This window comes from Oryctolagus cuniculus, chromosome 21, assembly GCF_051225735.1.
Source record: "Oryctolagus cuniculus isolate XC-2025 breed Fujian yellow rabbit chromosome 21, ASM5122573v1, whole genome shotgun sequence".
Classification (NCBI taxonomy): Eukaryota; Metazoa; Chordata; class Mammalia; order Lagomorpha; family Leporidae; genus Oryctolagus; species Oryctolagus cuniculus.
Window position 1 is genome coordinate 30,352,580 of NC_142887.1, and position 21,959 is coordinate 30,374,538.

The window sequence follows — 21,959 nt, forward strand, 5'->3', positions numbered from 1 at the left end:
AGTACTGGTGCCGAAGGTGGAGGATTAGCCTAGTGAGCTGCAGTGCCAGCCTGGACTGGTGCCTTTTAATAAATTTATTTATTTAAGGAATTTATTTGAAGGAGAGAGAGAGAGAAATAGAATGGAGGGAGAGGGAGAGAGAAAGGGAGTGGGGGGAGGCAGAGGGAGCTCTCCCCACCATGGTTCACCCCTCAGATGCCCACAGTGCTGAGGCTGGACCAGGCTGAAGTCAGGAACCAGGAGCTCCATCCAGGTCTTCCACAGGGGCAGCAGGGACGGAAGCACTCGAGCCATCGCCTGCTCCCTTCCTAGACGTGCGTATGCAGAAAGCTGGGTTGGAGGCAGAGGGGAAACTCGAACCCGTGCACTCTGAGGGGATGTGGGTGACCCGAGGTGGGGACTCAGCCCCTGCACCCCACGCCCACCCATCCAAGCGCGAGTTCAGAACACACGTGTCCCCTCGGCTTTGGGGAGCACACCTGCATTTTCCAGGGTCGGCCCTGTGTCTCAGATTCAGTCTCTGGCTTTGAACTTGGACCTCTTCCTTGGAGTTTCTCCTCAAGCCCTGAGCCAGGGACTTTACCTCCTGGGAGGGCAGGCGACACCTGCACAGCAGGTGCGTGGAGGGCAACATTCTTTTTCCACCACGATGCCAGAAAAAGCCCCTCTGCTGTTTCTGGTGAGCGCGAGAGCCCGCACTGCTGAGGGTGTCCTCTGTCTGCTTCCCTCTCAGAGAAGCCGCATTAGTCTTCTGCCCATGGCTGCTTTGGAGCCAAGAGTCCTTCACGTCCTGGCCATCACCACTGCCTGCAGGGGTCTTCCTGCCTCTCACTCCCACCATGGATTTCCAAGGCCATGCTCCTCATTGGAAATCATGGAAAAGGAGTTTTATTAACCATGTATTTATTTATTTATTTGAAAGGCAGAGACAGAAATAGAGATAGAGAGAGAGAGAGAGGTCTTCCATCTGCTGGTGCACTCCCCAAATGGCCGCAACTGCCGGGACTGGGCTGGCCCAAAGCCAGGAGCCAATAGCTTCTTCCAGGTCTCCCATGTGGATGCAGGGGCCCCAGGACTTGAGCCATCCTCTGCTGCTTTCCCAGGCACATTAGTAGGGAGCTGGATCAGAAGAGGAGCAGCTGGGTTTCAGGCCAGCACCCGTAGGGGATGCTGGCCCTGCAGGCAGAGGCTTAACCTACTATGCCACAGTGCTGGCCCTGGAAAAGTGTCTTGTAACCACCTCCTGGTGTTTTGATAACTGGGCACTCAGGCAAATTGGCCATCACCAGGGCTCAGGGCTCAGGTCCTCATGTATCTGCCTCCCTGTTTCCTTATTATCATGTTACAATGGTTTATTTGACAGGGAAAGGGGTAGAACTGGAGAGACATATCTTCTATCTGCTGGTTTGTTCCCCAAATGGCTGCAACAGCCAGGGCGGACCAGGTCAAAGCCAGGAGGCGGGAACTCCATCCAGATCTCCCACGTGGCTGGCAGGGACCCAAGTACCTGTGCCATCATCTGCTGCCTCCCAGTAAAGCTGGATTGGAATCACAGAGCGGCCAGGACTTGAACCAGGCACTCAGACATGGAATGTGACATCCCAAGTGACAGCCTGCTGTGCCAGTTTTGGGGTGACACAGTTCATTCCTAAGAGGACCCAGGGGAACCTGCTCTGTAGGCTGGAGAGTGGGCAGGGCTAGGAGTCTGGGTTCCCCTGGGGTCTCCTTCCCAAGACTCCAGTCACTCTACTTCAGTATTAGGAGGGACAGGAGCTGGGCTGAAGGCATGCCTAGGGTGAGGAAGGGATCAGAACACCCTATACTCTCCAGGGCCTGTGAAGTTAAATGCACAGAACCGCTGGTCCAAGTGAGAGAGAAAAAGATGCATTCACTCTTCTGCACGGGAGAGTGGCAGGACCTGCAGATACTTCCTGGAAAGGGCTGTTTCTGGCTTTGTGGCCCAGATGGTCTCTGCCACTACTCAACTGTGTCCTTGGAGCGAGACAAGAAGCCACAGACAGGGGCTGGTGTTGGGGCACGGTGGGGGAGGCTGCCACCTGTGGTGCCTGCATCCCATATGGGCACAGGTTTGTAGTGTCCCAGCTGCTCCTCTTCCGATCCAGCTCCCTGCTGTGGTCTGGGAAAGCAGCAGAAGATGGCCCAAGTCCTTGGACCCCTGCACCCACATGGGAGACCGGGATGGAGTTCTTGGCTCCTGGCTTCAGGGGCTGTTGTGGTCTTCTAGGGGAGTGAACCAATAGATGGCGGATTCTCTCTCTCTCTCTCTCTCTCTCTCTCTCTCTCTCTCTCTCTCTCTCTCAACTCTGCCTTTCAAAATAAATAAATACATAAAATCTTAAAAGGTCACAGACAACAGGTGTGTACTGAGCAGGTGCTGTCAGCAGCCTGAGGCTGTGTCTTCTCTTTCCAGTTCACTGGGCATTTAAAGTGGGACAGGAAAAGTTATTTCTGAGGGCCCCAGTTCCCTCCGAGGGGGAAGCTGAGGTCACTCCCAGGAGGGACCCGAGCCCACCGGCTGCCGTCCTGGGCCCCGGCCTGGGAGTCTCCAGCAGGTGCTTCCTCCCTCAGAGGCTGCCACAGAGCAAGACCAGAGCCACAAGGCTGTTCCTGTAACTGACACTGCAAACCCGTGAAAGCCTGGGATGGTAGTGACCAGGGACTGGGGCGTGTAGGGTCCCACCCCTCGGAGCAGGGAGGGAGCTGCCGGCTCAGAGTGAAGACCCCAGGAGTGGAGGTCATGGGAGATTGCGCTGTGTGGCTAGGAACCATGTCCCGGATTCCAGTGTGGCTCCTGCTACTTGCCCAGTGCGCAGGTGAGGGAACTGGGAACCCCCAGAGCCCAAGCCCCCTGCCCCTGCGCGCCTCTTGCCCTGCCCCATGTGCTGAATTTGGCCCCCAAGTGGTGGCCCTCAGCCGGCCTTGCACCAGCCGCCGACCGCGTCTTCGGCCCTGGGGACCACGGTCCGTCTCGCCTGCACCCTGAGCCGCGACCACAGCGTGGGACTACACAGCATCTTCTGGTATCAGCAGAGGCCGGGCCACCCGCCCAGGTTCCTGCTGCGGTACTTCTCGCACTCCAACCAGCTCCACGGCCCCGGGATCCCTCCTCGCTTCTCCGGATCCAAGGACGTGGCCCGGAGCAGCGGCTACCTGATCATCTCGGAGCTGCGGCCGGAGGATGAGGCTGTGTATTATTGCGCCATGGGCAGCCTGGAGGAGGAGATGGAGAGGAAGAGGAGGGAGGAAGAGGAGCCTGCGGCCTCAGGGTCCCAGGTGCCCAAGGACAGCGCGCCTTGAGGTGGAGACACCAGGATCGGTGCCCCCTGCCAGTTCCAGGAGTCCCCAGGCCACCCCGGAGTGTCTCTTGGCATGGGCAGTGTTGCTGGAAGCCCCCCGGGTTGGAGGCTGGGGTAAGGGATTAAAGTTCCTGTGTCTTGGGAAGTCGCAGTGCTGTGTTTTGCTGGGCACTGGAGCAGTCAGGATGGGTGGGGTGCAGTTGCGAGCCAGGATCCCAGAGAGCTTGGCCATTATGGCTGGCTGGGCTGGGCAATGTTGCCGGGGGCTCACCCCAGATCACAGCGCTGGGGTGGGGGAACAGCTGACCAAAGCACCTGCGTTCTTGGTGGGGGTGGGAAAGGGACATCCTTGCCAAGGGCGTGCCTTTCTGTAGGCATCAGCTGACTCATCAGCTGAGTTTACAGGGCTAATGAGCGTAGGGACACCTTCCCTGGGTCTCTGGGGGAGGTGACCTGGGGGTGCAGGGAGCTCCACCTTGGTTCTATTGAGATTCTGGGCTAACTAGTTCTCAGCTGTGGGGCTGTCCTGTGCATTGCAGGATTGGCCTCTGCCCACCAGCTGTGTCACTCCTCGGATTGTGCCAATCCCACGGGTCTCTAGACGTCACCAAGTGTCGCCAGATGTGGCAGAGTCTCCCCAGCTGAGAAGCACCCATCTAAGGGAGAGCAGTGCCTTCACTCTCGGGCACAGAGCCAGGATTTGTTTGTTTTTTCCTGGAAAGGGCCAGGGAGTGAGTATTTTTGACCCCGTGGGCCGTTGCAGATGCTCAATGCTCAGTCGCAGCCAGAGATCATGGGAGCCCGCGCCGGTGCCTGTGCTCCTCAGATCTCATTTACAGAGCCAGGTGGGGCTGCCGGAGGTGTGGCCACTGGGGCCATAGTGGGCCACCCCTGCTCTGGAGGACCCCCCCACCCCCAGGTCCCGCCTCCAAAGGCTTCAACCAAGCCTTTGCTTCCTGGGATCATCAGGGTCCCCTTCAACTCCTCCTGTGACCCCAACTTGGGTGAGAACGTCCACTAGGATGGTAAAAAAGACCCCAAGAGCCCCTCCTCCTCTCCAACCAGAGACGGACACATGTCAATACTGGCTGGTCCCCATGTGCTGCTGGCCTGCCTGTGGTCAAACTGCTGTCAGCTCACAGCAGGCCCCAGGGACCCTGTGTTCTTTCACTTCCTCGAATGCACAGAAGTTTCAGGCTCCCCCTGCCCCTGGCCCCACCCCCAAGGTCAGCCACGTGGCCTCCAGAAAAATGCCATCTTCTGCCTGTCACCTCCGCCCCCCCTCATACTCTGTGACTCCGGGATTCTGTGCTAGCACAACAAATCCAGGAAGAGTGTCCTGGGCTCCATTATCCTCCATGAGGGTTCGACCTTGGACTTGGGCTTTTGTTCAGCTACAGGGAGGGGCTTAGCTCTGTTGGCCTTGGAGGTTTACCAGGTAGCATGTAGGTACATAGACTAGCGTGGATTCATTTTACATTTTACATGAAGCATTTAGCCCTGGGGTTGACTGTCACAGGCACTCCACAAAACGTCACTGTCACCCTTTCCTTGCCAATCACCAGCCTGTCTTTTCCTTCCAGCTGAGTCAGGTCCAGCCTCAGCCATTATCAGGCCTCAGGCTGCAGCCTGTGCCCTGCACACCTCACTGTCACTGCTCCCAGATCCAGCCTTGCCTGCATTCCACCTCTCTAACCCTTCATTCTTTTCCACACCTTCAGGTACATAGGCAAGATACATCTGTAGTTTCCAATTTTTATAGTGACCAGATTTTTGAAAACAATTTAAAAGAAAGAGATGGGGGTCGGCATGGGAGACCTGGAGAAAGCTCCTGGCTCCTGGATTTGGCCTGGCCCAGCTCTGGCTGTTGTGGCCATTTGGGGAGTGAACCAATGGATGGAAGACCTCTCTCTCTGCCTCTGCCTCTCCCTCTCTATAACTTCACTTTTCAAATAAGTAAATAAACCTTTTTTTAAAAAATAAATGATTTTAATATGTTTTTAAAAAAGATTAATTATTTGAAGGGGGGTAGAGAGAGAGAGGTTAGTCTTCTTTTCACTGGTTCACTCCCCAAATGGCTGCAATGGCTGGAAGCAGGCCCATCTGAAGCCAGAAGTCAGGAGCTTCTTCTGGGCCTCCCACACAGGTACAGGGGCCCAAGGACTTGGGCCATCTACTGCTTTCCCAGGCCATAGCAGAGAGCTGGATCAGAAGTGGAGCAGCTGGAACTCAAATCAGTGCCCATATGGGGTGCTGTCACTGAAGGCGGTGGTTTTACTTGATATGCCACAGCGCCAACCCCCATAATATATTCCTATTAACAGAAATACCCCAAACATTATTCTTCAACCTATAATCAACATAAAAATTGGGCATGAGATTGTTGACTATTTTGGTGCCCACTCTTCAAAATCCATTGTGTATTTTGCACTTGTCACTCATCTTTTTTTAAAAAAAATTTATTTTTGTGAACTGAAATTGATCACTTGGACTAGTGAGATGGCATTGGTACATGCCACCTTGATGGGATTGTATTGGAATCCCCTGGCACGTTTCTAACTCCACCATTTGGGGCAAGTCAGCTTGAGCATGTCCCAAATTGTACCTCTCCTCCCTCCTTATTCCCACTCTTATATTTAACAGAGATCACTTTTCAGTTAACTTTAAACACCTAAGAATAATTGTGTGTTGATTGCAGAGTTAAACCAATAGTATGAAGTAGAACAAAAAAATACTGAAAGGGATAAAGTATTAAGTTGTACATCAACAGCCATGACAACGGATGATCAAGTCAATATTTCTCATAGTGTCCATTTCACTTCAACAGGTTTCCTTCTTGGTGCTCGGTAAGTTGTCACCGATCAGGGAGAACATATGGTATTTGTCCCTTTGGGACTGGCTTAATTCACTCAGCATGATGTTCTCCAGACCCCTCCATTTTGTTGCAAATGACCAGATTTGATTGTTTTTGACTGCTGTATAGTATTCTCTAGAGTACATATCCCATAATTTCTTTATCCAGTCTACTGTTGATGGGCATTTGTGTTAATTCCAGGTCTTAGCTATTGTGAATTGAGCTGCAATAAACATTAATGTGCAGACCACATTTTTGTTTGCCAATTTAATTTCCTTTGGGTAAATCACAAGGAGTGGGATTGCTGAGTCATGTGGTAGGGTTATCTTCAGGTTTCTGAGGAATCTGCAGACTGACTTCCATAGTGGCTTAACCAGTTTGCACTCCCACCAACAGTGGGTTAGTGTCCCTTTTTCCCCACATCCTCACCAGCATCTGTTGTTGATAGATTTCTGAATGTGACCCATTCTAACCGGGGTGAGGTGAACCTCATTGTGGTTTTGATTTGCATTTCCCTGATTGCTAGTGATCCTGGACATTTTTTCATGTGTCTGTTGGCCATTTGGATTTCCTCTTTTGAAAAATGTATATTGAGGTCCTTGCCCCATCTCTTAAGTGGGATGTTTGTTTTCATGTTGTGGAATTTCTTGATCTCTTTGTAGATTCTGGTTAGTGATAGGTCTAAGACTCAAAGGGATCACATAAACAAGACTAGGCTCTGCTAATACTAACTGATAGGATAAAAAAGGGAAAGAACGATCCAACATGGGAAGCAGGATACACAGCAGACTCATAGAATGGCAGATGTCCTAAACAGCACTCTGGCCTCAGAATCAGCCCTTAAGGCATTCGGATCTGGCTGAAGAGCCCATGAGAGTATTTTAGGCATGGAAAGCCAAGACACTCTGGCAAAAAAAAGAGGACCTAATGAAAGATCTCTGCGAGTGAGATCCCAATAGAAAGAATGGGCCATCAAAGAAGGAGGTGCCTTTCTCTGAAGGGAGGAGAGAACTTCCACTTTGACTATGACCTTTTCTAAATAAGATCAAAGTCAGCCAACTCAAAAGGCTTCCATAGCCTTGGCAACTCATGACAAGAGCCTAGGGAGATTACTGACGCCATAAACAAGAGTGCCAAATTGTTAAGTCAACAACAGGGGTCACTGTGCACTTACTCCCCATGTAGGATCTCCATCCTTATTGTGTAGTTCAATGTTAATTAATGCTATAGCTAGTTGAAACAGTATTTTACACTTTATGTTCTGTGTGGGTGCAAACTGATGAAATCTTTACTTAATATATACTAAATTGATCTTCTGTATATAAAGATAATTGAAAATGAATCTTGATGTGAATGGAATTGGAGAGGGAGTGGTAGATGGGAGGGTTGTGGGTGGGAGGGAAGTTATGGGGGGGAGGAGCCATTGTAATCCATAAACTGTACTTTGGAAATTTATATTTACTAAATAAATGTTAATTTTTTTATTTTTGATTCATCTTACTTTGGACCAGTCATATTCCCGGTGGTCAGCGGGTATATGTGGCTTATGAAAAGGCAATGTGGGTGAGGGAACAGACTCAGATTCCTTATTATTTTATTTTAAGATTTATGTATTTATTTGAGAGGGAGAGTTACAGAGAGTTAGAGCGAGAGGTCTTCCAACTGCTAGTTCACTCCCCAAATGGCTGCAATGGCCGGAGTTGCACCAGTCTGAAGCCAGGAACCAGGAGCTTCTTCCTGGTCTCCCACATGGGTGTAGGGGCCCAAGGACTTGGGCCATCTTCTATTGCTTTCCCAGGCCATAGCAGAGAGCTGGATCAGAAGTGGAGCAGCTGGGACTTGAACCAGTGCCCATATGGGATGCTGGCACTGCAGGGAGAGGCTTAGCCCACTATACCACGGTGCTGGCTTCTGGCCTCTCAGATTCCTTTTCATGACACCATCTTTCAAGATTGGCTCAGACCCTTCCCCAAGCCCTGTTTCCTGTGCACAATCCACCGCCCCACACTCCTCACCTTGTTTCTGCCTACTTAAGCTGATGGCAACTGATCAAACACCGATTCCCTTGGTGGCCTTCCAACTTCCGCCCAACTGCTTACTTGGAGGAAGGACTTGGTGGCCCTTGGCAGCCACTGACACAGGATTCCACCATCCTTTCAACCCTCACCTCTTGGGCAAGACCCCCAGAGGGAGCAATGATTGGCTTTCTCTGGTGTGCCAACAGCACGTCTTCCTACCTTGATTTAGCCCCTCCACCACACCTCTACTTCTGTCTAGGAAGACTACACACACACACACACCCTTTTGATTGATAGACAAGTTTGAAACAGGCCAATGCAGAGAACTTTCTGAACCTGTAATGGAGGGAGAAGGTGTCAGGAGAGGGGTTCCCAGATTGCTAGGGTCCACCCACTAGCAAAGATCCCTCCAGGTGCCCACAGGGCCTGAACAGACCAAAGAAGGGCATGGGGGTACTGAGAGTTCCCGCTGTTACCTGGAGGGGGCAGGCAGGGGGTTCCTGGCTCCCGGGCCCAGGTTAGGAAGATGGAGATGAGGCCCACCTGGAAGCCCCTCCTGGTGCCCACATCTGCGCACTTGCCCCTGGGATTGTGTGTACCTGCTGCTGCCCTGCCTGCCATGGCCCCGAAACCCTGCTTCCCTCTTCCCCCATGGACACTGGGGCTTTTCTTGTGTGTTGACTGTGTCTGGACCCTGGGAAAAACCCATCTGGAGAAAAACAGATCAACAGTCCTAGATTTTTCTATCTGATGAAAACACCTTTGGTTACTTTGGTTAAAGGTGGTGAATTTTTATAAATAATTGAGACTATATTAGATATAATTACAGACAATAGCTTTAAAAATTCAATACATCTTTTGCATTTTGGCCATGTCTTTTTTTTTTAAAGATTTATTTATTTACTTGAAAGGCAGAGGTCCAGAGAGGCAGAGGCAGAGAGAGAGAGAGAGAGAGAGAGAGAGAGAGAGAGTCTTCCATTCACTGGTTCACTCCCCAATTGGCCGCAATGGCCACTGCTGAGCTGATCTGAAGCCAGGAGCCTGGAGCGTCTTCTGGGTCTCCCATGTGGGTGCAGGGGCCTGAGGACTTGGCCCATTTCCTTCTTCCTTCCTCCCTCCCTTCCTTTCTCTCTCTCTCTCTCTCTCTCTCTCTCTCTCTCTCTCTCTCTAGATTTGACTAACTTGGTTTTTAATGACTTACAAAGGCTTTAGGTAGAATTAGTTCTCTTTGAATACAGTACCTTTTAAAAATTACCTCAACTCAAAGCTTAATATTCCCAAAGTTTAAAATAACCTAGTGTACGATCCAAATTAAAATAAGCTGACCCCAAACTGCAAACATACGTGCTTCTCTGCAAATCAGTAGAGGGGTCAGTATATCTGGAGAAATGCACCATCCATCATGTGTTAGTGTTAGGATAAACACTAACACCAAACAGGTCAATTTTGTATAAGCACTGCACAAACAGTGCATTTACTCCACAGTTGGCTGACAACCTTAATTAGCTGGCAGATAGCTGGGAGCAAGGCAGTAAGGACAGATAGACAGAGGTAACAGAGACACAGGAGAGAGCCAGCGAGCGAGCCAAAACCCGGAGAGACAAACAGAACATCAACTAAGAGGCTGCGAGGCCCCACTCAGAGCTTATTTTATAAAATCCAAATAAAGTCATATTTTATCTACTTCTAAAGGAAAGAGTTGAGAAATATTTCCTTCAAAGATGGTTAGAAATTTTTTTTAAATATAGGTGGCTTTGGAATGAAATCTTCAGTTATCTAAGAAAACATCTAAAGTGATTTCACCTGTAGTGAAACGTTGGGCCATTTTCCACTGCTTTCCCAGGCCATAGCAGAGAGCTGGATCAGAAGTGGAGCAGCTGGGACTCGAACTGGTGCCCATATGGGATGCCGGCACTGCAGGCAGCGGCTTTACCCACTACACCACAGTGCTGGCCCCACCTGATTGTATTTAACAATGAAAGTCAGGTGTTTAGTTGTATCGGGGGTATCTAGTCATGTCTTTGGGCTGTCTAAATGACTATAGGGAGAGACAAAGTAAGACTGACTTGAAGTTTTTTAGAGGAACGGTCTGTGTTGTGGTGCAGTGGGTTAAGCCACCGCTTGCAACACCAGCCCCCTATGTCGGAGTGCCGGCTGGAGTCCCAGCTGCTCCACTGCCAATCCAGCTCCCTGCTAACGCACCTGGGAAAGCCAGGGGTAGATGGCTCAAGTACTTGGGCGCTGTTACCCATGTGGGAGACCTGGATGGAATCCTGGCTTCTGGCTTCTCTAAATCTGTTTTAATAAACCTTAAAAAAATTCAGAGAGAAAAGACTTGGAGGGGTTGGTGTTCTATGGCCAGAGGGCATTGACAGCAGCCAGAGCAGGGGATGAGGGAAACAAGTGCCTCTCTCCAAAATGTAAATTAAGGAAGAAAAGGGTCTGTGTGTGTGTGTGTGTGGTTGGGTGGATTTCTGGGGAAAACCTTCCAGAAAAAAAAAAAAACACAAAAAGCAAGCACACAAGACAACCGTAAAAATGTGCAGTCGATGGGGGGATTCTGGGAACCAAGTCTGGTGAGAAAACAGACTGACTGCTTTGTTGGCCAAGGCAACATCGACAAACTGGAGAAGACACCGTGGATTGAGCCCTGATATGCAACGTGGGAGACAATTAAAAAAAAAAAAAGGTAGTGCAGGGAGCTACTGGGGGCATTACATCAGCCCCACACCAGCTCAGAGCTGATTGGCCTGGGGGTGGGCACCTAGTCAGTGTGACCAATGAGAGGCCTCGGTGGCTCCTTTATAAGCACAGGGAGGTGGCAGCGACAATAGGTGCAGCAGCTTTCCCACCATCCTCTGCTTGGTGCCGGCGTGGCTCAGGGCTCGAGGTGTCATGCTGCAGGGCTGTAGGTAGGTTCTGCTTCATCTCGGTCCTTTGTTCTTGCTTGGTTTGCCTGCTTTAAAACTTATTTGAAAGGCAGCATTACAGAGAGGCAGAGAGCTCTTCCATCATGCTGGTTCACTCCCCAAATGGCCCCAATGACTGGGGCTGGGGCTGGGCCAGGCCAGAGCCAGGAGCTTCTTGGTCTCCCACATGGGTACAGAGGCCCACGCACTTGGGCCATCTTCTACTGCTTTCCCAGGTGCATTAGCAGGGAGCTGGACTGGAAGTGGAGCAGCTGGGACTCAAACCGGCACCTTTGTGGGACGCCAGTACTGCAGGCGGCAGCTTTACCTGCTGTGCCACAGAGCTGGCCCTGCTTTAGGTTGTTTTTAAACGCTGGTGAGATAACTATATTCTGACTGGTACTCCAAAGTATGGCCTGAACTGTAACTAGCTTGATAGTCTAAAGCTGCAGATGTTAAAACCCAATTCCTGAAGATTCTGCGTGTGTTTTTCGCCCTTTGCTTCTACCGCCCATTGTGTGTCTATGCTGTCTCCAGGTTGAAGCTCCATTCCTCCTGCAGGTACTGCTCATACACCATTAAGGCTGTGATGGAGCACAGGAGTATACTTGGTTCTCCTCACCACTTATTTCTGTGTTATTTGAAAGGCAGACAGACACAGTGAGCTCCTATCCCTGGTTGACTCCCCAAATGCCTGCAACAGCTGAAGCTGGGCCAGGAGCCCCTGACTCCACCTGGGTCTCTGACGTGGGTGGCAGGGACCCAGGGACTTGAGCCATCGCCTGCTGCTTCCCAGGTGCAGGTCCGCAGGACGCTGGAATTGGGAGCGGAGCTGGGACTGAAGCCCAGGTGCTCCCGTATGGGATTTGGGGGGTCTATGGAGGCTGCACCAAATACTCACCCCTCTACCACTACTGACTAATAGGCTGTTGCTGATATGTACTGGCAGATTCCTTGACCAAACTCCCTACCGGGCTCCCCTGAGCCCTCTTCAACCAGGCCTCCAGCCGACTTGAACAAATGAGAAGGGTTCCTAACAACTGTAGGCTGCAGCCTTCATCTGCCTGCTGAGAATACTCAAGATGGCCAAGCAGGTTCACGGCTACAGCCAACACCTGGAGGAAGGGCCCCCACCTCCCGGCTTCTGGGAGGGCAGGAGCCTGACATCAGTAACCACCTTAGCTACACGGATGGGTTTCACGTGGCCCGAAAGTCCCCTTGCTGCTGTTCCTAAGTCTGCACTTGCTTGGCTGAACTCGGCCATGTTTACCGTCTTCCCCATGCTCTACTTGAGTGCCTGGATTCCAGAACTAAGTTCCAGATCAAGTGAGGACACAGTGACTCCCTCTCTGAATTGTCTATTGATACACTTTGCTCGTTAGGGGAAAATCCCACTTCTGGGGTATCTTTCTCATGGTTAACATAATTCTTAATTGTGTTAGTACATTAACTACAGCCACTGAAAACGTCTCTTCCTAGCCTGTGGCTCCCCTCCCCCCTCCTTTTTTAAAGATTTTTTTATTTCATGAAAGAGTTACACAGAAAGGAGAGGCAGAGAGGTTGGGCTTCCATCTGCTGGTTCACTCCCCAGCTGGCTGCAATGGCCGGAGCTGCGCCGATCCAAAGCCAGGAGCTTTGTCTAGGTCTCCCATGCAGGTGCAGGGGCCCAAGGACTTGGGCCGTCTTCTGCTTTCCCAGGCCACAGCAGAGGGTGGGATCAGAAGTGGAGCAGCCAGGACTCGAACTGGTGCCCATGTGGGATGCCAGCACGGCAGGCGGCAGCTTTACCTGCTACACCACAGTGCCGGCCCCTTGTACACTGTTAATGCTAATGAAGATGCTCAGAACCATCTCAGTCAACTAAGCCAGGAGCGAGGGTGTCTTGTGACCAAAAACTGGAGCAGCCAAGAGCTACCGCTTACAGGGCTTGTTTTCAGGGAAGTTCTACCTACTCATGAAGTTCTGGGATGGATGATGTCTATTCAAAGGGTGGTGGATGCATATGCCCACGGAGCTATTGAGGTAACACGAGTTTCTCGTTCAGCTGAGGGTGGAGAATGAACAGTGAGGGGTTCGGGCTTCCTGTGTTAGGTGAGTTAGATGAGGCTGCTGCTCGGGCATGGGGTCCTTCAGCCTCAGCTGGGTCCGGCTACTATGGCGCATTCACTGCTAGATGATCTCGAGCCAACTCGTGTCCACGTACAAGGACATCTGGTTGGTTTTAACCAGCATCAAAACAGGATTGGGCCACTTATTTTTACAGATGTATTTGAAAGGCTGAGTTAGGGAGAGGTCTTCCATCTGCTGGGTCATTCCCCAAATGTCCGTGAAGGCTGGGCTGTGCCAAGTCAGATCCAGGAGCCTGGAGCTGCTTCTGGGTCTCCCACGTGGGTGGCAGGGGCCCAGGCTTTTGGGCCATCTCGGCTGTCCTGGGCACTTTAGCAGGGAGCTGGTTCAGAAGTGGAGCAGCTGGGTCTCCAATGGGCGCCTATATGGCATGCAGGCATCACAGGTGGCAGCTTAACCTTCAGTGCCACGATGTCGGCCCCGGGTCATTTTCTTTAAGTAGTGGGCTGTGCTGTTAGTTCCACTTCTTGGCTGCTGATCCTGTGAGGGTGGAAGCTCGCATCCCGATCCTGGGATCCCAGCTCGGAGCTGACACCCCCACCCCGCTCACTCACCCTTGGCCCCTGTTATCTGCAGTCAGCGGTGACTGGTGCACCCTTGCTCCTTGCTTTGTGTTTGGTTGGTGCTCCAGCAAGATGAGATCCTGTCCTGAGGTCTATCTCACTACCTCTCAGAAGCCTGTGCTGTGGCAGAAGCAGATAGGCAGTAGGGGGCTGTGTTTTCCTTTTTTATTTTAAAAGCCATGAGTAGTACCGTGGGATAGGATGGTAATGAAAGTAGTCCATCTGCCACCCCCATTCCCACTCCAAGTGGTAGTGGCTTCTTGGGACAAGTTGTTGGTCTTATACTAACTTCTGTGTTACTACCTGGTCTCCACATGATGCACACTGTTAAGTCCATGTTTTTCCCCCCTACGTTTGTTGTCAATTTCCTGCTTTTTCCTGTCCTGAAACAGGATTATCCATTTATTTAAGAGATTTTTTATCTGTTTGAAATGCAGAGTTGGGAAGACAAGTCTTCCATCTGCTGGTTCATTCCCCAAATGGCTGCAACAGCCAGGGCTGGTCAGAGTTGGAGCCCGAATCCTGGAACTCTGTCCAGGTCCCTGTGGAGGTGGCAGGAGCCCTAGCACTTGAGCCTCTGTTGCTCTCCTGGGCACAGGAGCAGAGAGCTGGATGGGAAGTGGAGCAGCCAGGACTCAAGCCAGTACCCATATGGGACACTAGTGTCGCAGGCCGCAGCTTAACCCACTACGCCAGTCCCTGGGATTATCCATTTTACCTCTTCATTGACACACCGTTCCTCTTACCCTCATATCAGCTCTTTAAGTTGACTAACAGCCACAATATTTTTCTCCGACTGTTTACCATTTGCCTGTCTAAACATCCATCAATGTAGAAGGAAGATATTTTGGTCTCCATCCCTGCCTCCTGGCCAGAACCCCTGGAGCCCTTGTGGTTTCCTAAGTGATGAGGGCATAGGAGCACCTGTTAAATTTTCATTACCCATCCACCACCCCCCATTGCTGAGGTCACTCAGGCACAAGTAAGGTGAATAGAACCCTTTATTGGCAATAAGCCTCTTTAACCACACCTCAGTCTAGCCTGGTGTGGCCACTGGGAAAGCTGTTGCCAGAGCAACCAGCTACAGGACTAGAGTTCCACCCCCTGACCTCCCGGGGAGCAGGGCGAGGCTGGAAGTGGAGTTTAGTTGCCTGTGGCCAGTGATTCACTCAACTGTGCACATGGAACGTGACCTGAGGGCACTGGGTCTGGAGCACTCCGAGGTGGGGAATGAGCTGGCGGCAGCTTAGCCCACTGCACCGCAAGGCGGCCCCAGCCACGAGGGTGTGCGCCTTAGCTCCTTAGCTCTGTGCATTTAAGGACAGGCAGTGGGAAGTGTGGGGAGCAACTCGGACTAGACTGTTACTGGAATTAAGACTTATTCTATGCATCTGCTCTCCCACAATATGGCGCTGAGAGAGGAGGAAACAGCTTCTACGCAGCTGCCTCTTACCAACTTGAGTGATGACCTCCAGGAGCTGATCCTGCTCCTGATTGGAGGAGAGCAGCGTACTTGGCGTGTGGGCAGCCGAGTTGGGATTGGCGGAAGAGGACTATAAAGGAGGAGAGAGACAACATGCACGAGGAACATCTAAAAGGAACATCTATCTGAAGGAACACCTGTGCAGCCCCCGAGAGAGCCGGCCGGCGGTGTGCCGCTCCCCCACGGAAGTGGGGAAAAGTGGCAGGGGGAACCGCCCTTCCACGGAGGTGGAAGGGACGGTAGCCAACCCGGGAAGAACCAGCAGCAAACCCGGGGAGGGCCGAGCAGACAAAAGAACAGCGCAGGGTCCTGTGTCGCTCCTCCACGAAGATGGGGAGCGACATAATGGTGCCGTGACTCAGATATGAAGCCTAGGCAGGGTTTAGTGTCGTTCCTCCACAAAGACGGGGAGCGACATAATGGTGCCGTGACTCAGATAGAAAACCCAGGAGGGAAGAAATGGGAAGAAGTAGGAAAATACCGGAGAGAGAGACTAGCAAAGAGCCTAGGGAAAAGCCGGACGGAAAAGGTGCTGGAAGAAGCTATTGAAAGCCTAGGCATAGACTCGGATACAGACTGTGGGAAAGAAGTTAGGATTCAAAGTGAGAGCAAGAAGAAACTTAGACTCAGATACGGACTGCAGGTTGAAAGTGAAAGTGAAACCTAGAAGAAACTTAGACTTGGTTACGGACTGTGGGGAGAGGCCCGGAGAAATGAGGGAGGAATATTGTTGGAAGAAAACTTAGGGAAACATACCGGGTAGAGAAAAATGTTAGGGAAATTGAAGCCGCGGGGGCAGGCCGAGGCGGAGACGTAAGCCAGCTTGGAATTCTTAAGTCAGCCCGGGGAGCAAAAGGCGAAAATCTGGAACCAGAGGCAGAGACGTGGGCTGCCAGGTTGGAATTCGCCAGGTTAGTCCGGGTAACTTGGACTGAATGCCGGTGGCGGAAACGTGAGCTATGCTGTGTGATTCGCGGAAGCCACCGCGTGCAGAGAGCATGGGGCGTGAATAGATAGGGAACGTGGGGCTGGCGCGAAGGCCGTGGTGCGGGCGTGAAGGGCGTGGAGACCGCGGAGCGCGCGAAGCTGAGCCGCGCAGAGCCGGGAGCCCGCCGCAGGGCAGGCGCCAGGAAGCCGTGCAGATGAGAGAAGCACGGGCTGAAGCGGCGCAGAGCCAGGAACCCGCTGCGAGGTGAGGCGCCGAGAAGCAGCCTCGGGGTGGGCGTCGGGATGCCGCAGGGATAAGAGAAACAGAAGTTTAGAAGTAAAATGAGAGAAATAGGAATGCTGGAAGATAGAAGTAAAATGGGAGAAATAGGAATGCCCAGAGATAGAGAAATAGAGAAAAATAAGGCCTCCCCACAACATGGCAATGAGAGAGCTTGGATTCGGTCTGCCTTATTAGTAAGACGATAAGCACCTGTGGGCGGCTGCAGGTCAGCGAAGACAGGCACGAATCAACACCAATAAGTCTCCCCACAAGACGGCAATGAGAGGGCTTGGATTCAGTTTGCCTGATTGCTAGGGCTTGTAAGCACCTGCAGGCAGTTCTAGCAGAGCAGAGCATGCGCTGCAGGGCACCGAACACAGGCACGCATCAGCACCTAAAAACCTCCTCACAACATGGCGAAGAGAGGACCCGGACTCGGTTTGCCTGATTGGTAGGGCTTGTAAGCACCTGTGGGCAACTCTAGCAAGCAGAGCAGAGTGTGTGCCATGGGGCACCGAAGACAGGCGCGTATCAACGCCAAAAATAAAAAGAAAGGGGGATCTGTGGGGAGCAACTCGGACTAGACTGTTACTGGAATTAAGACTTATTCTATGCATCTGCTCTCCCACAATATGGCACTGAGAGAGGAGGAAACAGCTTCTACACAGCTGCCTCTTGCCAACTTGAGTGATGACCTCCAGGAGCTGATCCTGCTCCTGATTGGAGGAGAGCAGCGTACTTGGCGTGTGGGCAGCCGAGTTGGGATTGGCGGAAGAGGACTATAAAGGAGGAGAGAGACAACATGCACGAGGAACATCTAAAAGGAACATCTATCTGAAGGAACACCTGTGCAGCCCCCGAGAGAGCCGGCCGGCGGTGTGCCGCTCCCCCGCGGAAGTGGGGAAAAGTGGCTAGGGGGAACCGCCCTTCCACGGAGGTGGAAGGGACGGTAGCCAACCCGGGAAGAACCAGCAGCAAACCCGGGGAGGGCCGAGCAGACGAAATAACAGCGCAGGGTCCTGTGTCATTCCTCCACGAAGAGGGGGAGCGACATGATGGTGCCATGACTCAGATATGAAGCCTAGGCAGGGTTTAGTGTCGTTCCTCCATGAAGAGGGGGAGCGACAGGAAGGCGGTGCCTAAGCAGTTGCAGATAGCACTGTAGAGTGTAGCCTTTGTGCCTGGCTGTTCGCTGTGAGAAATCTCCCAAATCGATGCACTTAGGCTCCTGGTCTGTCACCTGGCAGACTCCTGGGCTGAGGGCCATTGTGCTGAGAGGCTTGGATTCCTGGCTGGGAAAGGAAGGTGGGCCTTGCCCATTCGTCCGCTTTCCTGGGGCCATGCCTGGGCCACCTGCCTGGTTTGATTCTTGGTGGCTTCCCTGTCCCCTTACAAGCTGAGCTCTGAGCTGCAGTCTGCACAGAAGTTAAGCCCTCAGTCCACCTTCTCTCTGGCTCCTGAACCTGTGCATGTGCTGATGGGAATTCCCTGGGGGGGGGGGGTTGGGAGGGGACACAATCTCTCTCTGCTTAGACCTGTTAAGGAACAGTGGATATGCTGAGATGCCTGTCTTCCTGCCAGCCCCCAAGTGTCCAGGACTGGAAGAAGCCCCTGTGGCTTCTCTTGGGCAGAAAGGGAGCTGTGGGTCTCTGCTCGAGGCATGAGCAGGGGTGGGTGGTGAGGATGTTGCTGTCAGCGGGCTGAGGCCTGGGCTGCCCTTGCATGACATGGGAAGAGGCTGAGCGGTGTGGGATTGCTTGAGGGTTCCCCCGTCTTGTTCTCGGGTTGGTGGAGATGCACAGACCAGTCCCCCTCTCGGTGTCTTGTATCTTGCAGTGTGGAGCCTGCTGAGTGCTGAGGACTCAACTGTGTCCTGTCCCTGGAGAGCTCCCTCTTCCTGACCCTGCCCTCGATGACTGCTGCTCGAAGATGGACAGTGATGGCACAGGCCTGGCCCTCTCCTTGCCTCCAGCTGGCATCATCGAGTAGCCATGGCTCAGGAGTTGTGGTCCCGCTGCTCACCCCAGGTAAGGCCAGAGAAGAGGGGAGGTGCGGGCAGAGGCACAGTCAGTGTGCTCACCCAGGTAAGGCTGGAGCAGGGGGAGGTGTGGGCAGAGGCACAGTCAGTGTGCTCACCCAGGTAAGGCTGGAGCAGGGGGAGGTGCGGGCAGAGGCACAGTCAGTGTGCTCACCCAGGTAAGGCTGGAGCAGGGGGAGGTGCGGGCAGAGGCACAGTCAGTGTGCTCACCCAGGTAAGGCTGGAGCAGGGGGAGGTGCGGGCAGAGGCACAGTCAGTGGGAGTCACCCCGGGGTGGGAGCCTCCGTGGACGTGCACCTGTTGGGTGTAGGTCAGGTCTGCCTGAGGTGGGCAGGAGTGGGGACGGCCCTCTGACAAAGGGCTGCGTGGGAGAAGGGACGAGAGGCCTGCAGAGAAGCATTGTGTGGACAAACCCCAGTGCCTGGGGTGGCAGGTGGGGTGGGGCAGCTGGTGGCCTGTGGAGGGACGGGGACCAAAGGCCTGCTGCATCCCAGGGCTGCGGCTGCTTGAAGGAGCCTGTATCCTTGCCTATCTTCACAGAAGGCCAAAGCTGAGGGTGCTGGGCTTTACCTAGGAGGGAGATGTGCTGGGAGATCTCTCATCCCTTTTGTGTCTCGCACATGCACATGCACTAGCCAAGGCAGGGCCGGCCTCAGTCGTGGCCAAGGCCAGGCTAGTAAAGAATCCAAGGCCGGAGCCTCCATGGGTCCCAGAGCTGGGGGACTCTTGCCTTGCTCTCGTCTTCAAGGGCAGAGAGGCATGGTCTCCTGCTCTGACAGGAAGTCGCCACTTCCTGTCCTGTCTCCTCCATGCCCGGGGAGGGTCTCCATGCCTCCAAGGCAGGAAGCTGCTCACTCATGGAGTGCCGTGCCCCCTGTGGTGAAGATCCTGGGGAAAGGGGAGCCGATGTTGGCAGCCACAGGCTGCAGGGTCAGCCAGACCCGACCTGGCTCATTCCCCCTCCCCCACCCCAGCAGGAGCAGACCTGCTCACACCACGGTGCATCTCCAGGAACTCCTGTGGCCTTCTTCTCCTGGCTGGATAAGCTGGACTACCTCCGTAAGCTTTGCTGTCTCTTGGGCCAGCCACACAGCTGCCAGGTGAGCACGTGGGAGGGTTGTTTGAATACAAAATGGACTGTGTAGTAGACTCCCAGGGGTCCCATCATAGGATCCCAAGCTGGGTGGCTGAAAAACACGGTAATGTATTCCCTTGTGAGTGAAGGCTGGATGTCAGAAGTCAAGGTGTGGACATGGCCGTGCTCCCCCCAAAAGCTCCGGGGGAGTTCTTGCTTGATGTTCTATCTCCTGCTGCTTGCTGGTGATCCTTTGCACTCCTTGGCATGTCCAGGTAGTCTGCCTCTGTTTCCACATGGCTTCTTCCCCTGTGTGTCTGTGTCTCTAAGGGACTGCAGTCAACAGACTAGGGGCCCACCCTCTAGTCTAACCTCACCTTGACCTGATCACATCTGCCAAGACCCTATTTCTATTCAAAGACTCCTGTTGGACATGCACTTTGGGGTGGGTGGTGACACTGCTCAATCCAGGACAGCCAGGGAACCCTATGAGCAGGGCTCTGGAGTTGGAAGCCGGAGCTGGGAATCAAACTAGCACCACATTTGTGCAGTGCTGCTGTCTTCACGGCTAGGCTAGGCACCCCTCTCACAAATGGTGAGCTTGTGGAAACTCCAGTAGGCCTTCTGCTCAACTAGGAAGCTAGCAGTTGGGGGAAAAGGGGTGCAAGGGGGTGGGTGGAGCATCTTCCCAAACTCGTCACCTAGGAACAGATCAGCCCTAGTGTGCAGAGATCTTTCCAAAGCTTGACCTCCATAACTTCCGTGGCAGAAGTGAGGCTCACGTGGGTAGCAGTGGCCCAGTAATGTGTGTACCATCCATGGTAGGTATGGGAGAGCGCCTGACTCTGAAGTCCTCTCGAAGTGAGGAGATGGTCTCCTATGGTTGTCTTAGGGTGTGGGGGGGCAATGGAGCTGTACCAAGCTAAGAGCTCTGGCCTCAGCTCCCTGGGAATAACTACTTGTGTTGTCTTAGTGACATGCAGAGACCACTGGACACCTTAAGATGTGGACTTCTGGGCACCGATATTACCCGTCTGTCCTACAGACTTCACACTGCCCACCTGCAGAACGTGGGCGTGGGCAGCAACAGCCTGCTCCATGTGATGCCTGTGCCCTGGAGACTGCTGGGTGGGGGTGGTCTTGAGCTCCTGCTGCCGCCTGAGTTCCTGCTGCCAGCCCTGTGCTGCTGCCCCCACCCCGGGGTGGTCATCTCCCACGACCTCCTAAACTGACCCTCCTACAGATAAGACGGTGTGTGGCAGTGCTCGAGCTGAAGAATGTTGAAGTATCCTATCCTTGTTGAATGCTCTGGATATGTGGCTGACCACCCTGGATTAACGCTGCTTTAGAAGCCAAACCATGGCTAAGCTAAGCTGGACAGCATTGGATCAGATGGGGGAGGGGAGACCCACAAACTGCGTAGCACTGAGGGCTGAAAGCCGCGCAGAGCTCCACCGTGCAATAGTGCGCGCACAGCAGCCAGCAGAAGTGCCGTGGTTCAGTGTCCTTACTTGCACGTGTCTGGGTAGCTTCTAGTCGCTGGCTGAGACTCCGGCTCCTTGTTGCAGGAGGTGTTCTGACACGATGGGAGAGGCAGGGCCCAGCTGATCTGTTGCTTGTGAAGAATATTTTAACTTTCAACATAAAGGATGATCTCATGCTCGTCTCTGTCTTACAACATCAACTGTACTCGGGTCTCAGGGATTTGAGGCTTCAACTTGAACTTAGATGTTCCTCTGCTGTGTCCTAGACTGTTCTAGATGCCTGGTATAAGGACAAATGAGACACTTAAAACAAGTTTAAGGAAGGATTTTTTTTAATTTGAAAGGGTTAGAGGGGTAGAGCAAGAGAGAAGGCTTCCATCCACTGGTTCACTCCCCACATGACTGCAACAGCCAGAGAGCTGAGGTGATCCAAAGCCAGGAGCTTCTTCTGTGTCTCCCAGGCATGTGCAGGGGCCCAGGGACTTAGGCCATCCTTTGCTTTCCCAGGCCATTAGCAGAGAGCTGGATTGGAAATGGAGCAGCCGGGACATGAACCAGTGCCCAGATGGGATGCTAGTGCTGCAGGCCAGGGCTTCAACCCACTGTACCACAGCACCGCCCCAAATGAGACTTTTTGTGAAGGATCTCTAGATACAGGTGTCCGTTTTGTCTGGTTTTCCATTTTGTTTTTTCTGCAGTTTGCATATTTGTTTTTTTGGGGTGGGTGGCCATGTAAAAATGGTTGAGTTAATCTTGATAAACTTCAGTTCCTCACTTGTAAAACTAAGGTCTTTTTTTAAGACTTATGCATTTGACCGGCCGGCGCCGTGGCTCAATAGGCTAATCCTCCACCTTGCGGCGCCGGCACACCGGGTTCTAGT

General features: G+C 52.8%; 2 protein-coding genes across 9 annotated transcripts in view; both read left to right on the top strand.

Annotated features, from left to right (window-relative positions):
- Positions 1 to 21,959, top strand: part of LOC127488352 (uncharacterized) — a 374,426-nt gene that overhangs the window by 340,409 nt on the left and 12,058 nt on the right. For 2 of the 8 annotated variants that reach the window (XR_016227164.1, XR_016227169.1), the window contains exon 3: positions 19,494 to 19,619. Coding sequence is in view for 1 of the 8 variants with exons in the window: in XM_089323229.1 (XP_089179355.1) it covers positions 19,494 to 19,619; positions 20,568 to 20,826 (385 nt within the window). In the remaining 7 variants the exon portion in view is untranslated. Of the gene's footprint in view, positions 1 to 19,493; positions 19,620 to 20,567; positions 21,253 to 21,959 lie in introns of those variants that run through there. The other 6 variants (XR_016227168.1, XR_016227163.1, XR_016227158.1 and 3 more) reach the window with 6 other exon arrangements.
- Positions 2,789 to 3,463, top strand: LOC100348958 (immunoglobulin iota chain). Its single transcript, XM_070065753.2, has 2 exons — positions 2,789 to 2,834; positions 2,921 to 3,463. Exons 1-2 carry the CDS (start codon positions 2,789 to 2,791, stop codon positions 3,316 to 3,318), a joined length of 444 nt encoding a protein of 147 aa, XP_069921854.2. The 3' UTR covers positions 3,319 to 3,463.